Source organism: Brachycentrus maculatus, unplaced genomic scaffold (assembly GCF_059751285.1).
Source record: "Brachycentrus maculatus isolate JH-2025_06_01 unplaced genomic scaffold, ASM5975128v1 h1tg000706l, whole genome shotgun sequence".
Lineage (NCBI taxonomy): Eukaryota > Metazoa > Arthropoda > Insecta > Trichoptera > Brachycentridae > Brachycentrus > Brachycentrus maculatus.
The window spans coordinates 1-22,524 of record NW_028281437.1 but is presented as its reverse complement, the minus strand read 5'-3'; the positions used below and the strand labels follow the sequence as shown (position 1 = coordinate 22,524).

Here is a 22,524-nt window from a genome sequence, read left to right as displayed (position 1 = left end):
ATATATATATATATATATATATATATATATATATATATATATATATATATATATATATAAATATATATATTCAAATAAAACGAATTAAATGATTTTGAATTTATTAAATGAATCAATTTCTATAACAATAAACAAGTAATCTCTACTGAGATTGGCACATATAAACAAAGAGAAACATTACATTTCTACAAATCAACAATAAATATAGTTTTATAAAACCTAATGAGTGATATTTTATTATTAAATCTATTCAAATTATCAACCATGGTCAATGACCCACTAACAAAAATATTAGATTTATTCACCAGGTTTTCGTCGATCAGATTTTAAATATAACAAGAATGAAAAGGACTGCTTCAGATTTATTTTCCAATGTGAAGAGAAAGTTTATATATGTCACCTGCTTAATGTAGATACTATTAAAACCACAATATTATTTGCATTAGATGTAAGGAGAGAGGATGGAACACCACTCACATTTGTCCTGACAGCCCTTATATGTTCCCCAATCACCAATGACATGATTTAAAGTTTTTATTGAGTAAGTCATTCACGCTATCAAACAAACAAATTATTTAATGATCAAACAAACTAATTACCACAGAATCTTCATTCATATATCACAATTTAGCATACTGTAATTTTATTTTTTAATTCATAAATTAAATTAATATTATTAAGCAGTTAATCGTAGCTGACTCTCATCCTAAAATAAAAATTTATTGATTATAATACATACAAATATAAAACAACATTCTCTCAAATGACTAAGGCCATTGACATAACACGTAAAGCTAAATATCCGCAACTCATGTAAAAAAGTAATACATGATTTAATTTAATTTTATATAATGTATCAATCTATAAGATAATAAAATGACAACATTAGAGATTCATTTATGCATAATGGAATTGTAAATAAGGAATTTTGTTATAACATATTATGTATAAAAGAATTCTGTTATGTATTATGAATAAATATTACATAATTTTAAATTTATTTGCACCAAAGTAGCTATACATATTAACTAACACTTTAACTATTTATTTTGTAAAATCTGATAAGCTATGGAAGATTTACAGTGGTGTTAAGTAACAATATAAAATTTTACTAAAAAAACCCTCTAACGCAAAATGCTCACAATGGCATTTCTACCCATTTGCCTTTCCACTTATGAATATTTTTCTTTTAGTTAGTGCTATAGAAATAATATTTGGAAAAATTAAGTCATTTAAATATGTAAATAAACATATTTATTACTATATGTAAAATAATATGTATAAATATTTTTTTAAAGAATTGAAGCATAAAAGCATAAACATTATAATATTTTAACGGTAATAGTAATAATACACTTAACAAATGTGGGATATAATACAGCATGGGTAGCTAGATATTTAAGGTGCCAGAATGCATTTTATTGGACGGCTAAAAGTAAACCACTTCATTCATCACTACTTTTAATCAATTAAAATCGAAACCAAACATACAATTGGCTGATTTTTAATGATAATTAAAATTATAACCCTATAAAGTTAATACTAGTAATAACAAAATAAAACAACATTAGTGTCATGGCAAGATTTTGGAAGATTAGGTTACATAATAATAATCAATACAAATACAATATTCCAGATAACTTTTCTATTGAGATCATACGTTATCATTTCTGACAGCATATATTTGGAATGATTTTTATTAAAATGAGATTGTAGAATTGAAAAAAAAACATATAATAAACATTACAACTACCTACAACCGATTTTCTAATACTGTAAGGATAATTAAGTAATTTGAACATGTTTCAGTCTTATTAAATCAATCAACTTAAAAGAAGTAAAATTGGATTAGGTCACAATATGACTAGTAAGTGTTTCTACATTAATACATGTAATTACAAAATAAAATTCAGTACATAGTTTACATAGCTAAAAATGGCGTATTTTTCTTTCATATTTTTCCCTAAACCGTATTTATGAAGTATTCAGCATTTTTGAAATATTGAATTTCTAATTTGTTAAAGTTTAACGCTTTGGCTACCAAATTTTTAATTTCCTTATCGGCTTTCGTACTCTAGCGAGAAATACCGGATCCGTTGGATATGACTTATAATGATCGTGATTTATAAAAGTATCAGATACATTTTGGATAGTATGTTAGGGATTCGTGCAGGGTTGTGCAAAATTTTTCGATTCATATTATGTTTTTTTCTTTCCTTTAATAAATATACATCTATATTTAGAATGAAATGATCATTTATATCTTAGAATTAGTCATGATATTACAAAGATTGAAGTGAAGTGAGACGAGAAAAACAAAGTACAATAAACCAATTTTGTTTCCGCGAAAAGTTAGTTGTGTAAAGCTGTGATATTCTTCAAATAGATTCATTTTTATATGTCAGGGTCAATCAACAATATAATACATTGATTGCATAACTAAAAAAAATATTTATATTTCCAACCCCTACTTTATCCGTGTTGATACAGGATGTCAGCGAGTTATTTGATTTGCAGTATTATACACACGGCGTAAAAAAGAGGTGGACATTAAGCGAGCAGCATTTACTTTTTAGACGGTTTTATGTAAGGTTGCATACTTTTAGTAAATCCGTATCACAACTCTGGTTGTGAAATTTTTGTCCCTCAGAATGACAAATCTAAAAATAGATTTATTTCAACTGACTGCGTACCATTGTTGTTTGTCGAATAACAATGAGTGTTTATAAATTATGGAACACATTTTACATTTAAATTATTTATGTTGAAATCGCGGTATTTCTGGCATAGTAACCCAAAGAGTCCCGGTAGCCAAAGGGTTATACAGGGATAGATGACAGAAAATGTTTAAACGGAGAGCGATGAATTATAATGAAAAGACTTCAATTGAAATGAGAAACTAATTCATGCTTATTCTTGGCGATACCTTTGTGAAATTTGAGTTCTAGAAAATCTTTAACGTTATTCGGGCACGGCATCTGCTTGCCGGCGAACTCTATACTCGACATGGGGTGGAGGAAGTGGTCGGGGAAGTCCTTCTGGTGCTTCACGAACCAGGAGTCCTTGGTCATGGTGCCGTTCTTGTGCCGGAAGGGCAGGATGTCCACGTGCAGGCGGTTGTGCTTGCTGAACAGCACCCGGTAGTAGTCTCCCTGGGTGGCCTTCTCCCACAGAAAGCCCTGAGGGTCCTGCGCGCCCCCGCGGTTCGAGGCCCGCAGCAGCCACTGGACGTGAGACATGTCCGACTCGTAGATGCCGATCTCTAACTGAGATGCCCAGGGCAGAATGTCACCACTAAAAAGAAGAAGCTCTGTAATTTAGTTTTCAACTATCTAGTTTGAAGAAAGAAATATTTTATAATTAAATGAGGTAATTATCAAACATATATCCATTAAGAAATATGGTTATCATCATACATATATTCACTAAAAAAGATGGCAACTAAATGAAGGTTCAACGCAAGCCGTAATTTCTGTAATGCCCATCATCTGTATTTTTTTTTACCCTGGGCCAAAAATGCAGTGAAATGTTTGGACTCTGCCGTTTTCAAATCACAAGCGCCCTTCAGGTAGTATTTTACAAAAATGGCGATGTATAAATTATCGCTATCCAAATTTATTATTATTATTTCATGTGGGGAAGTTACCAAGATTTTTTAAAGGAACATTTATTAATTGATAATTTAAAAAAAAAAATTATTAGCCATCCATACATTCCATAGTACAGACATCACATTCCATCCTCGTGTGATTGACACCTTTTTCCTACACAGAAATCACTAAATGAATGGTTACAAATAACAAGTTTGGTCGTGGCAATGTTAATTTATAACACCCATAATTTCACATACAAAAAGAAAAACAGCAAAATTGTTTCTGGTTTTGATTGTGTGGTCACCGTATTCCCTTAAGCTTGACCTAAAATACTATGGAAATGAGATATTCTTCTTCAAACCCTTATCCGCATCCGATGGTGCATAGGGCACTGCATCATATAATCGCAGTGTTATCTTGATCGTTTCACATGAAGGAAAGGTGATCAGGTCTCTGCTTCAGGTACAAGTGAATATTGCAATATTGAATAAATATTAGAGTGAAAAAATCACATATATTTATTTGACCCCCCCTGGGAATCAATAGCCAAGCGTGCTGACCATGACACTGCGGAGGCGGATAAGTTTGAATAAATTTGAATACATACTATAAATACTACAAAAAATATTCCAGACATCCTTCTATTGAGATCAAACGTTATCATTTCTGACAGCATATATTTTGGATGCTGTTTATTGAAATGAGATCATAGAATTGATAAAAAAACCTAATAAACATTATAACTAGCTACAACCGATTTTCTAATACTGTAAGAATAATTAAGTAATTTGAACATGTTTCAGTCTTATTAAATCAATCAACTTAAAAGAAGTGAAATTGGATTAGGTCACAATATGACTAGTAAGTGTTTCTACATAATACATGTAATTACAAAAAAAAAATCAGTCCATAGTTCAAATAGCTAAAAATGGCGTATTTTTCATTCATATTTTTCCCTAAAGCATATTTATGAAAAGGCGGACACTGAATTGAGAATTAGTGTACGTATGAGAATACAATAAACTGACCGGGTGACCGCCCCGAGCAGCGTGCTCCCCTCCAGCCAGCAGCGCGCGCCGGCCGCCTGCAGCGTGGCGAGGGCGTGGCGCAGGGTGCGGCGCAGGTGCGCCAGGCAGCACGGGGGCGTCCAGCGCCCCACCGTCAGGTACGAGGGCACGCTCACCACGGGGGGGAAGCAGCGCTAGCCAACAGAATCACATTGCTGACAACATGAACCAGTTCCCTTTTTTATCTAATGAAGTCATGATCTTTTCCTGAACCCTAATAGTAAATTGATGAAGAAGAATAAAAAATGGAGAAAACACGTAAAAAGGAGGTGAACATTAAGCAAGCAGAATTTACTTATAGTTGATTTTGTACAAGGTTGCATCCATTTAGTAAGTCCGTATTATAACTCCGGCTGTGCAATTTTTGTTCTGCCGAATGAAGAATTGAAAAATTGATTTATTTCAACAATGGTGCAGCGTTTATGAATCATCAAACGCATTTCACTTTTGAATTATATATGTTGGAATTGTGGTATTTCTGGTAATGTAACCCAAAAAGTCCCAGTACCCAAAGGGTTACATGAGGATCTCCATCACTCATTATTCAAACCCTCGTCTACAACCGATAGTGTATAGGGCACTGCATCATATAAATGCAGTGTTATCTTGATCCTTAAAACTCTTGTTTTCATAGGAAGGGTGATCAGCCCTCCCCTTCGGGTACCAGTCCAGGGTAATATTAAATAAATAAACAGTAATATACCACATTTATTATCAAAAGAAGTCGGAGGTATGTCCACGGAAGGAGCTCACCTCCGAGTCCCTGGTGCAGCCGTGCCACTCGAGGCTGCCGCCCTCCCGAGTGACCTTCTTGACGCCCACGGCCTGGTACAGAGCTCCGCGCTTGTTGTTCTCCGCGACCTTCATGTTCTGCTTGGCCGGCTGCGACCGGAACAGAGGTCTTCCATCCGTGAAGGATACGTCCGGTAAAATGGTAACCTGAAAACAACAGAATAAACACAAATATTTATAAAATAAAATCGTATTCCTTCTCCATTTCTGTACCTAAATACAAAGCAAGGATGCCCTTCACCTTTCTTTTACTTTCAAAGTCTTTCATTTTCGTCATCTGTATTAAATTAAATATGTATTTTATTTCTACATCCAAGAATCTAGCGTGCAGGACTGATTGTCTTGTATTCTTGTAATTGACGGTTCTGACCGTCTGTTAATACCGCATTAATTCAATGCGGTGCTCCATGCACTGTTGTGTTGGGTTGAATGCAGGTGTTATAAATAACAATAATAGTTTGTGAGTTTAAAATTGTTTTATCAATAAAAGCTTTACATATATTGATTCGGATGCTGCCACAACTTGATATCCTATTTTTGAACCATCTTAGCTTATCTGAAGATATTATTGGATGGCAACATTTGCGTATGGTATATCACAAAAAAAAAATGAGAACACAAATATTACTTTATATTTTTAAAAAAATGTTTCAGTGATAATAATTACAGATCAATATTTTTAAAATTTATTTTCCTTACAGGAGAAATGTTTTATCTTCCTTGAAAAATTATATGTGTGTATACCTATGTATCTTTTTAAATACAGTACTGAAGTGAAGAAATAGGCTTTTCATGAAAGAAAAAAGAGCAGCTTTCCACAAACCTTTAATTCCTTCGCTACCGTTTGAAGGTAGAATGCTTCCGGAAAAGGCATCATAAAAGGAAAGGGAAGAGTTTTCAACAATTCGGTAGGAACCAAAAGGGCATGTTTTCCCGATACTGCGTCACACGTCGTCTTGTCTTTGTTCTGCTCATATTTTAGTGACCATTCACGCAAATTCAAATCCACCTTCTGGCAGATCAGAGACTTGGTGCTCGAGAAAGGAACTGCAACATTTATTTCATCTTTCATAATGCGAGTCAACATATGCTGGATACCATGACGGGAAGTAATGCGCATCGAATCTGGGATAAATAACGCATATTTGCTTTTAATATAAGTCAGTGGATCTGATTCTGTAGCAGACAGCAAGAGGTTTGCTTCCAGATTGACAGTTTTGACGTTCCGAAGAGTTTTATTCGGAACTGTAAACTCAAACGGCGGATACGGAGGGCTATCAGACACTATGACGATGGGCATATTAGGAAGTAACTGTATGATCGATTGTAATGTCGGAGCGACGTCATTATCGAAGTTTTCAAACTGCCTGATGACGATGGTGATCATTTTGGTTATATGCTTGTTCGGAGGCTTTACAGCGCGCGTGAATTGGTGATCCTTCATCGGTAATGTGACTGCCTTTACGTTCCAGAGGGATATGATCGTCCATAATGTGAATATGAGTATTATTTGTGTGACACCGAGGAAAAGTAGATAACGATGAAATTTGCACGAAGTAAGTCGCATAGTTGTGCGTTTCTACTTGCGATAACATTTGAGTAACTTTAAGAATGATTTATAGTTGATAAAACTTTCGAATACATTACAAACGTCAAATTCATAACAAATGAATTCCGAATGTTGAAAATGACAGCAAGAATTTGACAGTTCAAATTATTATTACCATTTAATTTTTGGTGTTGCATGTTGATAAAATATTTTCCAGAGATTTGTATATATTTTTTTAACTTATACTTAAACCTCTGTAGATTTACCGAAATTGGACAAAATGTATTAGTCTAGTTGAAAGTTTTTGCGTTTCATTATAGAATTTAAGTTGAATTTAAGTTTTCTATGACTACATTTTCTCAAAGATCTGAGCATATTTAAATAAATTGTAACCAAATCTCCATAGTACCTACCTACCACTGTTATTCAATTTCCTATCCCATAGAGCGGTAATATCCTTCACCCTGAGCTCCTTCACTAACGTCATCTTCATCTCATCGACTCCTTTATCTACGAATATTGCATACTCATCCTGCCTTCATATAATAACGATCAACTTACACCGCGTTCATTCAATGCGTGCCGTATGCCCCATTTGGGAACGGATAGGAACCAGAATAAGAAATTAACTTCAACACATTTTTATTTAAATTCTATTAATAACAATAATGATAATGGGTAATTTACTTATCTCAAAGATTTTTTGATTAAATTGTATGTAACAGTTATCAACATACATAATAATATCGAGTTGGTATTGGTGTTAATCTTCTTCTACTTTTTCGTCGACCACTTCCGGTTCAATTGGCGGTTCTCTGACGAGACTCAAAAGTTTAGCAAGTTTCATTTCCTGGAGTGTGCGTTGATCCAAATTCTGTTGCTTCTTGGGGGGTTTACACATTTCACGGAGATTTGGCGACAACTTCACCAGGTGAATCGTTCCTCTGTGGATATGAACATTTCAATAAAACAAAAAAATAATAATTAGGGCGTCAGAAGCAAACTTCAAAATAAAAAATATATATAAATTTGGATGTATTCAAGATCGTATTCTTAAATATTATTTTTAAATACTTGGAAACGTCTGAAAACATGATTTACAATTTGTGATCAAGTTTCTGGATATACTCAAAATGTTGTGAAATGAAATATATGTTTACTAATTTACGAATAAAAATGGAAAATACTTTGTAAGTTTCTACTTATTTTATGACCAATGAGAGCTGTCATAACAATGGGCATCTTCAGACTGCTAATTTCTAAATAACTAATGTGTTTTAGAATCTTGTGTGAATCAAAATAGAAGGTAGGCGGGCGTTTTTACAAAATTGTTGGTAGTTTTTCTTTAATATCTCAGAATTACTTTCACGGTTTTCTGTAAACGTACCTACCTACAGGGCAGTAAAAAACTTAGAACAGTGTAGTAACAAAGCTTTTGGTGTTATGAAAAAAATGTATCCATAATAAAATAAGCCTAGCAAAGGTTTAAACATTCTTACTTCGAATCACCGCACAAAAGAATAGGCAGATGGTAATTAAAATCTATCCTCGTAAGCTTCTTCATTTTCTTCGATATGATATTTTGAATGCATATTGGTTTATATTTATTCACATTGAGGTCGAACACGTACACCTAAAACAAAACGTGTTGGAATGCATGTAAATGATATTTAACTTAAGGGTTACAATAAAATCAATAACACATCTCATGAATAGCATTTTAATAGTAAAAACAAGCTTTAAATATTCAATACATTTAAAACAGTATATCGATTTATGAAAATACTATTTTTTAATATATTTAATAAATACTTGTTTATTGTCAAAAAATAATTCACAAACATTTTCATATATTTAAGCATATTATATGCTAAGTCATTTGTATAATATTCCCGATGAGTAATTTACATCACTCATTTTGGGACATGGGATTAAGGTTGACAAGACTGAAAAATAAATAAGAATGCAACAAATAAGAAAACACAAGGCAAAATGTAAAATATAAAGCAATAAAAGGTACAGTATGTTTACTGCCTATTGGCATAGAAAAAAACATAAGGTATGAAGAATGTTGAAAGGAAAAAAAATAGAATGTATAACTAACACAAATATCTTTCCATCAAGTATTTATTCAGTTTATGAATTAATAATTATTAATTTGGATGCCTGACTGACAATAAAGATATTTTATTTCTTACCTTGCCATCGGAAGTGCACGCGGCGAAAACAGTGCTAGAGTAAGGAGCCCACTTCACATCTCCAACGCTCGATCCGAGATCAAACATAAACAGGGGTTCACTGAAAATATTTACAAAAAAATAGCCTGATTTTAATAATTGTCTGTTTTTTTTTATGAAATTGTTAAATCAGCAATCAATGTATGGAAGTGAAGCATAGAGTTGGCAAAAGAAGGATGAAAGTAAACTGAATGCAGTCGAAATGCGATCCCTCAGACGAATGTGCGGTAAAACGATGTATGATAGATGTTCGAATGGTGAAAGAACGATAGAATGTAAGGCTGAGATTTGCATTATTGATAAAATTGAAAAAGGTGTGTTGAAATGGAAAGAAAGAGTGGTGAGGCGTTCTATTCTCTCTGCCTGTGTCGGTTAGTTTTTGAATCAGCAAAATGGCAACAAACGACTTACTCCCTGCCGTCCTCCCATATCTTGATGCGCCAGTCGCCGGAGCAGGTGGCGAAGATCTTCCCGTCGTAGGAGTTGTAGTGGATGGCGTGCACGGGCATCCTGTGCGCGTGCAGGACGCCCAGGAAGGCGCGCGAGTAGGCGCGGCTGCAGCGCAGCACCAGCCCCTCCTCCGTGCCTACCAAGTACACCTCCGAGTGCAGCGGGTGTGACGTCAGACACGTGCCACACCCTGCAAATTATTATCACATGCAATCAATATTTCTTAAAAGTTTCTTCTTCTGTGCGTGTCATGTCAGGTCCCCCTAACATCACTGTAGAGTAATTATCCTTGTCTTGGGCAGCTTTAAACGGCGCCTCGACGGTTCTGTTCCCCGCCCAATCTCGTAGATTCCGGAGCCAGGAGAACTGCCTTCTGTCCGCACCTTGTCGACCCTCTATTAGGTGTAATATTGTAGCTCTCCTCTAAGTATATGCCCCAGATAGGACACCTTCCGGGCTTTGATATCAGTCCGCAACTGTCTTCTTGCTCTCGCTCTTTGGATCATATTTACGTTCTGACCATATCGGTACATATCAAACATTTATAATTAATTTTTATCTAATAAAAGTAATATTCAATTTATTAATACTATGTAGATAATACGTTTGTTAACGAAGGCCTGAGGATTGATGTTTTTATTTTGGTCTCAGGTTATAGAATGAAAAAATATATACATATATACTCCCATACACTGGCATGCAGATATGTCTATTCTTAGGGTTCAATTTAAGTAATAACGGATTTATGTGTATGCTTTGAATTTTTAAACGTTGCATGTCTACGTTGCTGTTTGGTTTTGTACATAATTTACTCAATCCAATCCTTAAAGAACGTCTCTCAATACTGGCGTACATAGGTTTTCATAATAATCAAGTGTAAGATTGAACGCACCTCTGACGGACTTGATGGTAGAACCGGGTCCTGGTAGTTGCAGCAGAATGGCCGTGGCAGCCAACAGCTCTCCCGGGAGGACTGTCCAAAATGTGACTTTACCATCTCCGGATACGGACCAGAAGCAACATTCTCCGTCAGCCAAATCGGGACCCCAGCGAACCTTCGAAATAACTCTCTAATGTCAAATCTAACAAGATTTGAAATTGATTTCTATAGAAGTTGTTACTATCCAAAGATTCCGATAAAATCTGAGGGAGTGGCCTACAGCGTTATCAAATAACAGATCACCGTTCTTAGAGATTACAATGTAATTAAGTACAGTAAAACCTCGATATAACGGATCTCCATTTAACGAACATCCAACTGACAAAAATTCCAAGAAAATTGAAAAAAAAATTGAAACGTCCTGTTAATACATACATGCTTCCGATACATGCTTAAATTCAAGTGTAAACAATTTTTAACGGCCATGATAATCACGTCATATGTCTATAATACACATTTTCGTAATTTTAAAGATTTCATTTTAAAAAACAACATACAAAACATGATTTCTTTTTCAAAGCAGTATTGACGAAAGCAAGCGCGTCGATATCGAACAGCAACGTACCTTCACGACGAGTGACAAGATGATAAATATAATTTTGTTTGTGTTTTGAATTGCTTATTTGTCTAAATACATTTATCTAAATACATTTACAAAAAAAAGTTTTTTGATTTATTTCAAGCCTATTTTCAAATAACGGACTTTCAGCGTTAATGGACATTCCCTCCCCAATTATTCCGTTATATCGAGGTTTTACTGTACTTCGAAATCGGCCAACTATCAATAAAGTGTTTGAAAACAAAATAAGTGACTTACATCCCAAACAAGGCTACTATGTTTTGAGTCGACCGTATCACTTTTGTACTGGTAGGTTTTTTCGTTAGCGAGTTGAGCATTATAAACGCAGACATTGCCATCGTAAAGTCCTGCAAATATTATTAGAATATCAATAAAATACGCGAGAAAAATACATCAATAAAGATTATTAAATAATTATTTTTATTTTGATCATACCAACGACGATGAGGTACGGAAACTTTTTGTGAATATCGAGGCATATCACAGGAGATTCCGTGATCACAGCGTATTCTGGAAACGATGGATTCTTGATTGTGAAGAGGCAGAGACATCCTTCTTTTTGGCTGTTGATAAAGTCCACTGTCGAAAAAACACTATTGTGAAACTTACTAGCAGAGATAGCGAATTGTACATTTTATTTTGTATTGTATACTAAATAACGTTAAAGCAGTGTTTCAAAGTACATACATATATAATATTTATTCAATGTGCTATACTTTAGATGGACCAACATTTTTAACATCTAAACATGATGAAAAAGAATATGGAAGTCTGGGCATTTACAGGGCTTACGACTTATTGTAGGCTCGTTAAGTGATCAGTTTACATACGTGCAACATTTACCATTCAACCCATGATTGACTACCACACTACTCAATCTTTTGTAACTCATACATAAATACATATATAATTTTTTTTAAATCTTTTTTATTCGATTTTATATTAAAATATAGATTAAAGCAATGAACTCGCCGATGAGTGAATTAATTAAAGTAAAGAAATTAAGATATTACAGGTTCCATAAGCGACAGCAAACAGATCGTAGTAATGTGGATTCCATGCGAGGGCAGTAACAGTACTGCTTCGCATTCGTTCGTAGGAAAATTTCCAAAGGGGAAGTAATGAACCATCTCCGTCACGGAATTCATCTGACGGGTCCTCCCAATACCGGTAGTCTTGGCCTATAAAAATAAATGATCAAGTGAGCGAGGAATGGGTGTGTTTGTGTGAATCTGCAGGTTGTAGTATTTGATGTGGATAATTTACCGATTTCGTCGTAAATATTTTGATTGACAAGTCTCTCTAGAACGGTCCATTTCTCTTTCATTTTTTGTTGAATTTTTTCCTCTGCGATCTCCTTGTCCGTTTTCTCTTTCAGTTGAGGGATTTTCTTTTTCGCCTGCGAAAATGCCAAATTACACCCATCAATATCACGCATCAGATGTTTACGTTAAAAAGTCTTATCTAAAAATAATTAATGACAAAAAGCAAAACAATATTATGTTTTTAATAGAAGAATTTATTGCAATGAAAATAAAATGATATTTTTGAGTGTGTCCAAATTTTTAGTTAATAAATGCTTCATTTTGCTCCTTTTAGAAACAAAACGAAGCATTTACTAACCAAAACTTTATAACAAACAAACAAAAAAAGAGTAAACAAACGTGAAAATGCCTCTTAAAAACAGGCCGCAAGGCCTATAAGAAGAAGAAGAAGAAGACTTGATTGTTAGATGATTAAGTTACCTTTTTAGGTTTGTCTCCTTCCCTTTCATTTTCTTTAGACTCATAATCCTGGATGTAGTAATCGTAAATAATGGACTGCAGTGCCGTAGCGGAGAAGGTGGCTCGCGGTGGCGGGACTGTCTGCGTTTCCACCGTCTGAAATTTTAAATCATGCCATAGTGGATTACTGCTAAAAAAAAATCTTGGAGAATATCTTAACAGATTATTACTCGACTCGGGTAGCTGGCCGTGAGAGTTGCCCTCTCGCAGAAGTTGAACTGGTTGGCTAACTTCCTGGTGCGTGGAAGGATGACGATCTTCTCATCGCCTTCTAATCCCTCCAGCTCTTCATCAGACGCTTCCACGGGAGCTCCTCCACCGTCTTCTTCTTCACCACCAGCTTCTTCATCAGCTTGTTCGACTTCTTCTTCATCCTCTGTTGGTGTTTAAATTGTTATCATTTTATTTTTCAATTACTTATTTTATTCATTAAATAAGTCAAAAGTCTGCGCAATCGGAGGGCATGTATGACTAGATGTATGGATGAGAAGGAGGTAAGGAGTGTATGTCAGGACAGAAGAGTGTGGCGTTCCATCCTCTCTGCCTACCCCTGCGGGGAAACGGCGTGATGGTAGTAGTAGTAGTTAAATAACAATATTGTAATTTTAATGACCTGGTTTTTCTTCCTCAGCGCCTTGTTCTTCTTCTTCCTCCTCTTCTTCTTCTTCAGTGGATTTCTTCGCTTTAATTTTCTTAGGTCCAGAATCGTCCAAGTTTATAGCACCTTTAAACAAAAGTGTAAATTAATGAAAAAACATTGAATTTGGCGCATTTAAAAGTTTTATGAAATGGTTTATAAAGCGATGATTTAGGACATATTCTATTTTTATGGAGCAAAATATCATCAATATTTGAAACACTAACTTTGTGATTTTCCATTTGATAACACACGTCTGGTATGTGTATGTGTTTACTACATATACATGTTTATATTGTATTTAACACAAATATCTAATATTGAGATTACAACCAAACATTTTTATTTCAATAAACATCTACACATTATTGTAGACGTTTTTTGGTATTAATTAGTTTTGAGGATGAAACTATTTCCTTCAAAACTGATCGATAGTAAAAGTTAACTTATAAAATTAATGTATATAACTGAAAAATGATTAACAAAGCTTTTGTTATGTTAGAATCGTCAATTAAAACAAATAAAATTGTTTAAATGTTATTCTTTATTTGTTATGTATTGTAAAAATAATCATGGGTTTAAAAGCTTTTAATTAGATCAAATGATTTCGATTTTCATTTTAGCGGTGCGGTGGTCTGGAACTTATGAAAAAAAAAATTTGTCGACTTATCGTGAGTTTTTCATAGCAACGGTATCGTTAGAATAATTTCCAGAGAGTTATCATGAATCTTCCCTTACCGTAGCCCGCAGCTATCTGAGCTTTAGCTTCCTCGCATTCCTTCCGGATGGCCGTGCCGTGGAGGCTGTAGAGGCAGTAGGTTCCCACCTCGTCCGGGGCCTTGTACACGAACTGCCCTTGAGCGAAACTGTACTCGGCTTCAGATTTAGGTAACAAAGGATTTATTGTAGTCAGGACGCGAGTGATCTCTGTTTTCAGTTGCTGAAAAAACAACCCCTTATCAAAAAAACAAAGAGTATTTCGGTGAGTGGTTATATACTAATTTTATTAACATTTTTGTAAAAAAATAAATGAGTATAAAGAGTATTTCTTTAATTATTGATTTATTCGGCTAAAACTTTGTCTTTATTTTATCCGTTTGAAAATAAAATATGACTAAGATTGACCAAATAACAATTGTTTAATGAAATTAGTTATTTACAACACATATTAAAATCATTATTTTTTGTAGCAAATAATTGCAATATTAAATTTTCTGTCAAATTTGAATTCACCAAATAAGTATTTTTTTAAAAATTATATTTTCGGTAGAAACTTTTTGATAGTTTGTATCCGTTTTAAAATAAAACATGACTAAGATCGACTAACTGACAATTATTCAAAGAAATTTGTTAATGACAATAATAAATCAACATCTTGGTTTTTGATAGTAGATAACTTCGATATTAAAATTCCATATATTTTCTGAAAAATTTGACCACACAAAACAAGTGTTATTTAATTATTTATTCTTCCGAAACTTTTTTTCTAGATCGTATTCGTTTGAAAAAAAAAACTTGATTTTAAAATCGACTAATTAACAATTACATACATATATAGAAATTAGTTTATTAAAATAAAAATATAAATATAAGTCCAAATTTTTTAATAATTAAAAAAAAAAGAAATATTACACTTCCATCAATTTTCTGTAAAATTCTAGTGTACCAATTTCAAAGTGAAATTAATTATACATTTATGTAATATGGTTGATGTCAACATCACAGGAGGAGTCACTTTCTTGAGAAAAACCGATCTTCAGATCTAATATAAGACAAAGAAGATGTATTATAAAACGATTTCAATAAAATACGAATTAAAATTACCGCTTCTGATAGTCGTTCTTGATCGGGGGGTCTGATGAGCGGCTTGACAACTTTGAGAGTGTCAGGAACCTCTTCCGGATCTCCTATTCCGCTTCCCTTGCTGGTCCCTTTCTTGAATTTGCTCTCCTGGTATCCACAATACGTTAGCACAAAATAACGCCATGTAAAAAATAAAATACAACAGATTTATTTATTTTTAATAAAATAGCACTGTTTTCATTAGTACTAGTCCGCACCTGAATATGTATGGTACAAAGTTTAAATGGATTTTTTAAAAATAATAAAACTAAGGAAGAGACTTGAGAGGATCCAAAAAGTATTAAAGTTTTTATTTTTATGTTTTACATAAAAGCTTGTAATCTTTTACATTAAAAAAATCCGATTTAATTTTTTTAAATTAACTTTTAGAGAGATCGTAAAACTTCCAATTAAGATAATTCAAAAGGGTAATTGACAGATTATTATTTAAAAAATATATGCACAAAATTTTCAATACTAAAAAATTCTGATAATAATAATACACAAAATTGATACAGAATTAGAATAATTTTTAGTGAAAATGTATTTAAAAAAAGTCTTTTACATATAATTACGATTCAAATAGATTTTTTTTCTGATACAATGAACATAAAAGATATAAATCGTTAAACGTATATAATTATGAGTGAATTATTTGATTGATATTTTTTAAACGATATTATTATATTGAATAAAATAACAACTAAGTATATAGTTTATTCTACGTTTACTTTATTTGACAAGTTACCGGGTTTCGTCGTTACCGACATTATCAGACCAGTCTAATGGTGTCCGTAATGACGCAACCCGGTCACTGATCACATTAAATAAATGTGGAAAAATACTATATAGTTATTCAAACTATGCATTTTATTATATAAGATGCAATTCTACCAACAAATGTCTGTAATAAACTTAAGACATTGTACTTTTTCTTTTCATCGATAAAAACCTAGATAAAAAATAACTTATTTAAATGTAGGATTAGAATCTGCAATAAATAATGAGTTTATTCATTGCTATTGTTAATTTTCTCATTTCTTATATAAGTGAATAATATTTTTTTTTTAAAAACTTACATCGTCGAGTTCTGAACAAAGTTCGGACATTTTTAATGTTCACGTAAAATTTTAACCAATATTGACTTTTTACGCGATTTGGATTTAAATCATTCTCAACATTTTAAAATTCCAATACATTTTTAATGGTATCACGAGAAATTATAACGAAGTTGAATACATAAAATAGACGTCCGACTCAGCCCGCGTTGCTTGATAACTGAACCGTAAACAGAAGTAAAGCTTTCTCAAATACTTTCTATGAGATAAGGGTTGTTTATGTGGAGAGGGAATTGGAACGGGGAGGTTATTTGTGGAAGCTTTATTACTTGAAATGTTAAAAATAATCCCGACCCTTGTAAAAAAAAACTAGAACGGTCACGAAATCCGATCAATCCCACTGAGTAAAGCCAAACATTTTTTATTCTCAATATTATTAATATTTAAAGCATTTACTTTGTGGTTAGTCTTTATTACTTTTAATTTTTTTTTTACAAAAATGTTATATTTTCAATGTGTATTTAAAATAAAAAAAGTTTAAATTTATTTATTAGCAAATCAATATCTACGTTAAGTTATTTGTTGTTTCGGCATTCACTTTGTGATAAGACATGATTAAATTGTAAATAAAAACGCTTATATTTTTACCACTTGAGTATTATATTTATTTTTTTACGATTAGTTTATACTTAAATCCGTAGATGAGAGCATCTGTCACTTCCGAAACTAGTCGTTGAAAAATAAATATAATACTCAAGTGACAAAAACAAATGTTTTTATTTACAATTTAAATTATTGAGTTGAGGATATATAATAGAAGTCTGGGTTTTTACAGGGATTAGGAAAAATACTATAAAGTATTTTTGCCCGGCGTTACCCGCGATTTAAATTGTTGTACTATTTTAAGGGAACAGTTTTACGATAAGTTTTCTATTTATTCCGGACAATTTACACTGTATCAATTTTTTTGGCTGGCAAGTCTTCCGGGCTACAAAAGCAATCTTTTTGAGCCAATAAACGTACCTTTGGGGCAAAAAAGGTGGGGCTTTTAGTTAAAATAGAGGGTTACTTTCAAGACGATAATAGAAAATCCTTCGAAGTTATATCCAATGGTCCTTCATGCCTGTAGTTTTATTTGTGAGTTTTTATAATGTGTATTTTTTACAATTTGCCTTTTCTAGTTATCATAGTCACAGTTAAGTTGTCATACAAGCATGTGGTACAAATACTGAATTTAGAATTTGTAAATGTTATCGTGAATATATAAGTAAATATACCTATATACACAAAGAGTCAAATTATAGATAAATATTTTGAAATTTGGTATTAATTTAAAATATAAATAATTAAAATTCTTCAGACCCTTATCCGCACCCCAATGGTGCATAGGGCACTGCATCATATAAACGCAGTGTTATCTTGATCGTTACCACATGAAGGAAAGGTGATCAACCCTCCGCTTCAGGTACCAGTCAAGGGTAATATTGAATAAATATTACAGTGATAAATCACTAATATTTATTTGACCCCCTCCTAGAAATCGAACCCGGGACCTCCAGAACGGTAGCCGAGCGTGCTGACCATTGCACTATGGAGGCGGACGGACAATAATTAAAATAGGTTAACATATATTTAAACAACAGATTTGAAATATATACTTAATGGCTTAATAGCAAATATTCAAGACATGTGGGTTTTTATTTAGTTGATAATAAATATTAAATATTACCAAATTAAATGAAAAACTTTAATGTCGTATTGTAATACCAATTGCATAATATTAAGCCTTAAAAGGGTTACTATTATACATAATTCAGATTTCAGACAATGTAGGAAATTTATTACTTCAATTAATGAATTCTATTTGTCTATAATTAAAGGTGAATTCCAATATTTCTTTAATTCTGCTTACTTTGTTAAAATTCCTTATTAGATATGTTTTAAATGAACCAGTAGGTAAGAAATGAACATAAAGTTCTTTAATTATTAATTGACAAACTTTCTTCATTAACAGTACGGTGAGTTTAGAAAGATTCGCGTTTATTATCAAACATTTGTACCATAAACAGGTTCTAGTAAATTAGGTAAAAGTTTTTTCACAAAATGGTTTAACTTTGAACTAATAAAATGAAAGTTGTTCCTACTGCAACCAACTGCGTGACAACGTTCCGTGACACATCCGGTGTGGGGACGTTGCTTTACTTTGCTTGTACTTTACTGTTCATTACTTGACTGTAACGTATAGTAAATCTATTACTGGACATATACTCGTATATGTATGTCCCAACATTGTGTCGTGCAAGTGCATGGGACATACATATGAATTTTCTAGTCATTCGTGCAATGTTTCTTCGACATTAGTAATACATATTTAAAACATGATTGAATAGTATTTATGTGTTACATTGGGTGTGATTCAAATCCCGACATACAATAAATAATAATATTGATGTAGATGTTTAAATAAATGACGTTTTATTTTACAAAAAATGCCATTTTCATTTAAGATGGTGCCATAAAATAAGTTTTTAATTGTACCTCCCTATTAATACATAAAGTGATGTAAAGTATTTCTTCTGTCATACTTAAAAAATAATAAAAATAATATTTTCAATGGAAACCTTATTTTTAAAATGACATTTAGTGCTATGAAGGACGACAAGACAAATGATTTTCTAAATCATGCAATACTCGTGACTGACAGCACAACCAATATCCAGATAAATCTCTAAAAACATTGCAAAAAACATTTTATTAATTCGAAATTATTGCAAAACATGCACAGCCAGATGATAGGACAGACACGAAACCGTCTTTCTGCATGACGTGCCGCCATTTTGGGAACAGGTACGGCAAGATGGCGGATTGTTCTGCGCTTATTGCAATTTACTTACATGACGGAGGTTTGCTGTGATCGTAGAACTCACAGAACGGATCGAAAACACCTGAAATTATCCCAAATTACCGCAAATGACAAATTGGCTCCATCATCACATTGTATTGTGCACTGAAACTAGCATACGGACAAAAGACGACATTGACCCGAAATCGTCAATATTAATTGTATTTAGGTACAAACGGGCACGAAGATACTAACTGCTATTGTCTGGTACATAAAGAATTAATGAATTGGCAAAATAATTACGAGTACAAAATTAATGGGTAATTTGTATTTCATGTATTTTTTTTTATTGTAAGATATTTTTTTGCGTTTTGAATGGGTTAAAAATTAAAATATGTAGGTCCATATTATTTTTTTTTTATAAATTCACTTTTGACAAATAAAGTTGAAGAGAAAGTAGAAGGCAAACGAAATGGAAGATACATAAGTTTTTGTCTCATGGGGTAATAATAATTTTAATAAAAATAATAATTTTGAATAATTTCTAACTTCTGGTGGAAGGGCATTCCACGCCATCCGTCCCGTTGCAGCAAAGGCACGCTCTACAAATTTAGTGCGCTGATTGTGACCTGATAAGATCACCTTACTTATAACAATTATCATTAGACGATCGAAGCGTGAGACGTCTATCAACCAATTCGTTTGGAATACACAGCTCCTTTAGATACTCTGGGGTGTATTTAAATATTGGAGAGATAAAATACTTATACTAATGTAAACTGCTGATATGAAATCTGATATAATGGGAAAAACTTTACCATCAGGATAATTTAGATAAGGTTATTTTCGAAGGGTATCAAACACAATTAAAAGTTCATAACAGATATAATAATAATCCCCCCATAAATGATCGTGTTAGGTAAGCTTTGAATTTAGTTTACAAAGCTGGATGGCATATTTTTGCGTGAGACCCAAGTTTAAATGGCATATAAATTTATAAATGAAAGGGGAAATTAGGAGTTTATTAGCTTGTATAAATAGAAATCACAGTTCAACGAATAAACCTCCATCCGCACTGTTGGCATGCGGAATTTAATGAGGAAAGTTACCGAACGAAATTTGTGTAAATACTTTATGAAAACGTCGGATGTCAGGAAAAATTCTAAACGTAATTCAGGCTCAGCCAAAACAGTACAACAAAAGCCTAGAAATGTGCGTAGTTTTGTGGATAATAGAATTTGAATATTGAATAACGAGACACAAATAACCTTAATTTATTGTCCTGAACCGAAAATGTACAAGGAATTTAGATCATATCAATCAAGTTACACAACCGTTTTATATCAGGTTTCAGGTAAAAGTTGCCTTTTTTCAATGTGAATTCATATAACAAAGAATTTTACAGTCGTTGATTTAATTACTGTAGTTGATTCTCCATTCTGTGGTACTAAATAAAAAAAATGTAATCACCAAAACAGAAGAACTCAATTCATATTTTTCATAAAATAAAATAGTTTTTAAATGATTTCTCAGGAAATAATTAAAACTGAGAATTTTACAAAGCATTCCAAGTTGAAATCGAAATCGTAAATTAAAATACCGTTCCGTACTGCGTTTTTTATCAACTTATACGAGTAACACATCAAATTATTCTTGAACACATATTCACTACATGGGACGCACATTGTCTTAAAAAATAGAAGCAACAGATATTTTACAATATAAAAATATATGTATATTATATATATGGTAAACATATATATATATATATATATATATATATATATATATATATATATATATATATATATAATATATATATATATATATATATATATATATATATATATATATATATATATATATATATATATATATATATATATAATATATATATATATATATATATATATATATATATATATATATATATATATATATATATATATATATATATATATATATATATATATATATATATATATATATATATATATATATATATATATATATATATATATATATATATATAAATATATATATATATATATATATATATATATATATATATATAAATAAATATATATATATATATATATATATATATATATATATATATATATATATATATATATATATATATATATATATATATATATATATATTATATATATATATATATATATATATATATATATATATATATATATATATATATATATATATATATATATATATATATAATATATATATATATATATATATATATATATATATATATAAATATATATATATATATTATATATATATATATATATATTATATATATATATATATATATATATATATATATATATATATATATATATATATATATATATATTATATATATATATATATATATATATATATATATATATTATATATATATATATATATATATTTATATACAAATATATATTTATTTATATATATATATATATATATATATATATATATATATATATATATATATATATATATATATATATATATTATATATATATTTATATATATATATATATATATATATATATATATATATATATATATATATATATATATATATATATATATATATATATATATATACATATATATATATTATATATATATATATATATATATATATATATATTATATATATATATATATATATATATATATATATATATATATATATATATATATATATATATATATATATATATATATATATATATATATATATAATATATATATATATATATATATATATATATATATATATATATATATATATATATATATATATATATATATATATATATATATATATATATATATATATATATATATATATATATATATATATATATATATATATATATATATATATTATATATATATATATATATATATATATATATATATATATATATATATATATATATATACATATATATATATAAATATATACATATATATTTATAATATATATATATATACATATTTGTTGCTATTGTATTTTCTTATCTTATCGCTAGAGTATTTTCATGACTTACGACCTGTTACAAGAGCCGGCGGGTCCTCTTTGTTATCAGCAAGAAATACTGTTTCATCTGCATACACAAA

The 22,524-nt window shown here is 30.9% G+C and overlaps 2 protein-coding genes across 2 annotated transcripts; both read right to left on the bottom strand.

The window, feature by feature from the left end:
• Positions 1-2,202: 2,202 nt before the first annotated feature.
• Positions 2,203-7,163, bottom strand: LOC148300485 (ribitol 5-phosphate transferase FKRP-like). Its single transcript, XM_088274684.1, has 4 exons — positions 6,276-7,163; positions 5,414-5,599; positions 4,622-4,794; positions 2,203-3,294 (listed from the first exon to the last, which is right to left on the bottom strand). Exons 1-4 carry the CDS (start codon positions 7,017-7,019, stop codon positions 2,883-2,885), a joined length of 1,515 nt encoding a protein of 504 aa, XP_088130810.1. The 5' UTR covers positions 7,020-7,163; the 3' UTR covers positions 2,203-2,882.
• Positions 7,164-7,694: 531 nt separating this feature from the next.
• LOC148300484 (dynein intermediate chain 2, ciliary-like) lies at positions 7,695-16,580 on the bottom strand. Its single transcript, XM_088274694.1, has 15 exons — positions 16,551-16,580; positions 15,454-15,579; positions 14,368-14,569; positions 13,606-13,716; positions 13,163-13,368; positions 12,954-13,088; positions 12,475-12,607; positions 12,222-12,389; positions 11,644-11,787; positions 11,446-11,555; positions 10,581-10,743; positions 9,650-9,878; positions 9,200-9,299; positions 8,501-8,634; positions 7,695-7,945 (listed from the first exon to the last, which is right to left on the bottom strand). Exons 1-15 carry the CDS (start codon positions 16,578-16,580, stop codon positions 7,765-7,767), a joined length of 2,172 nt encoding a protein of 723 aa, XP_088130820.1. The 3' UTR covers positions 7,695-7,764.
• Positions 16,581-22,524: the final 5,944 nt, after the last annotated feature.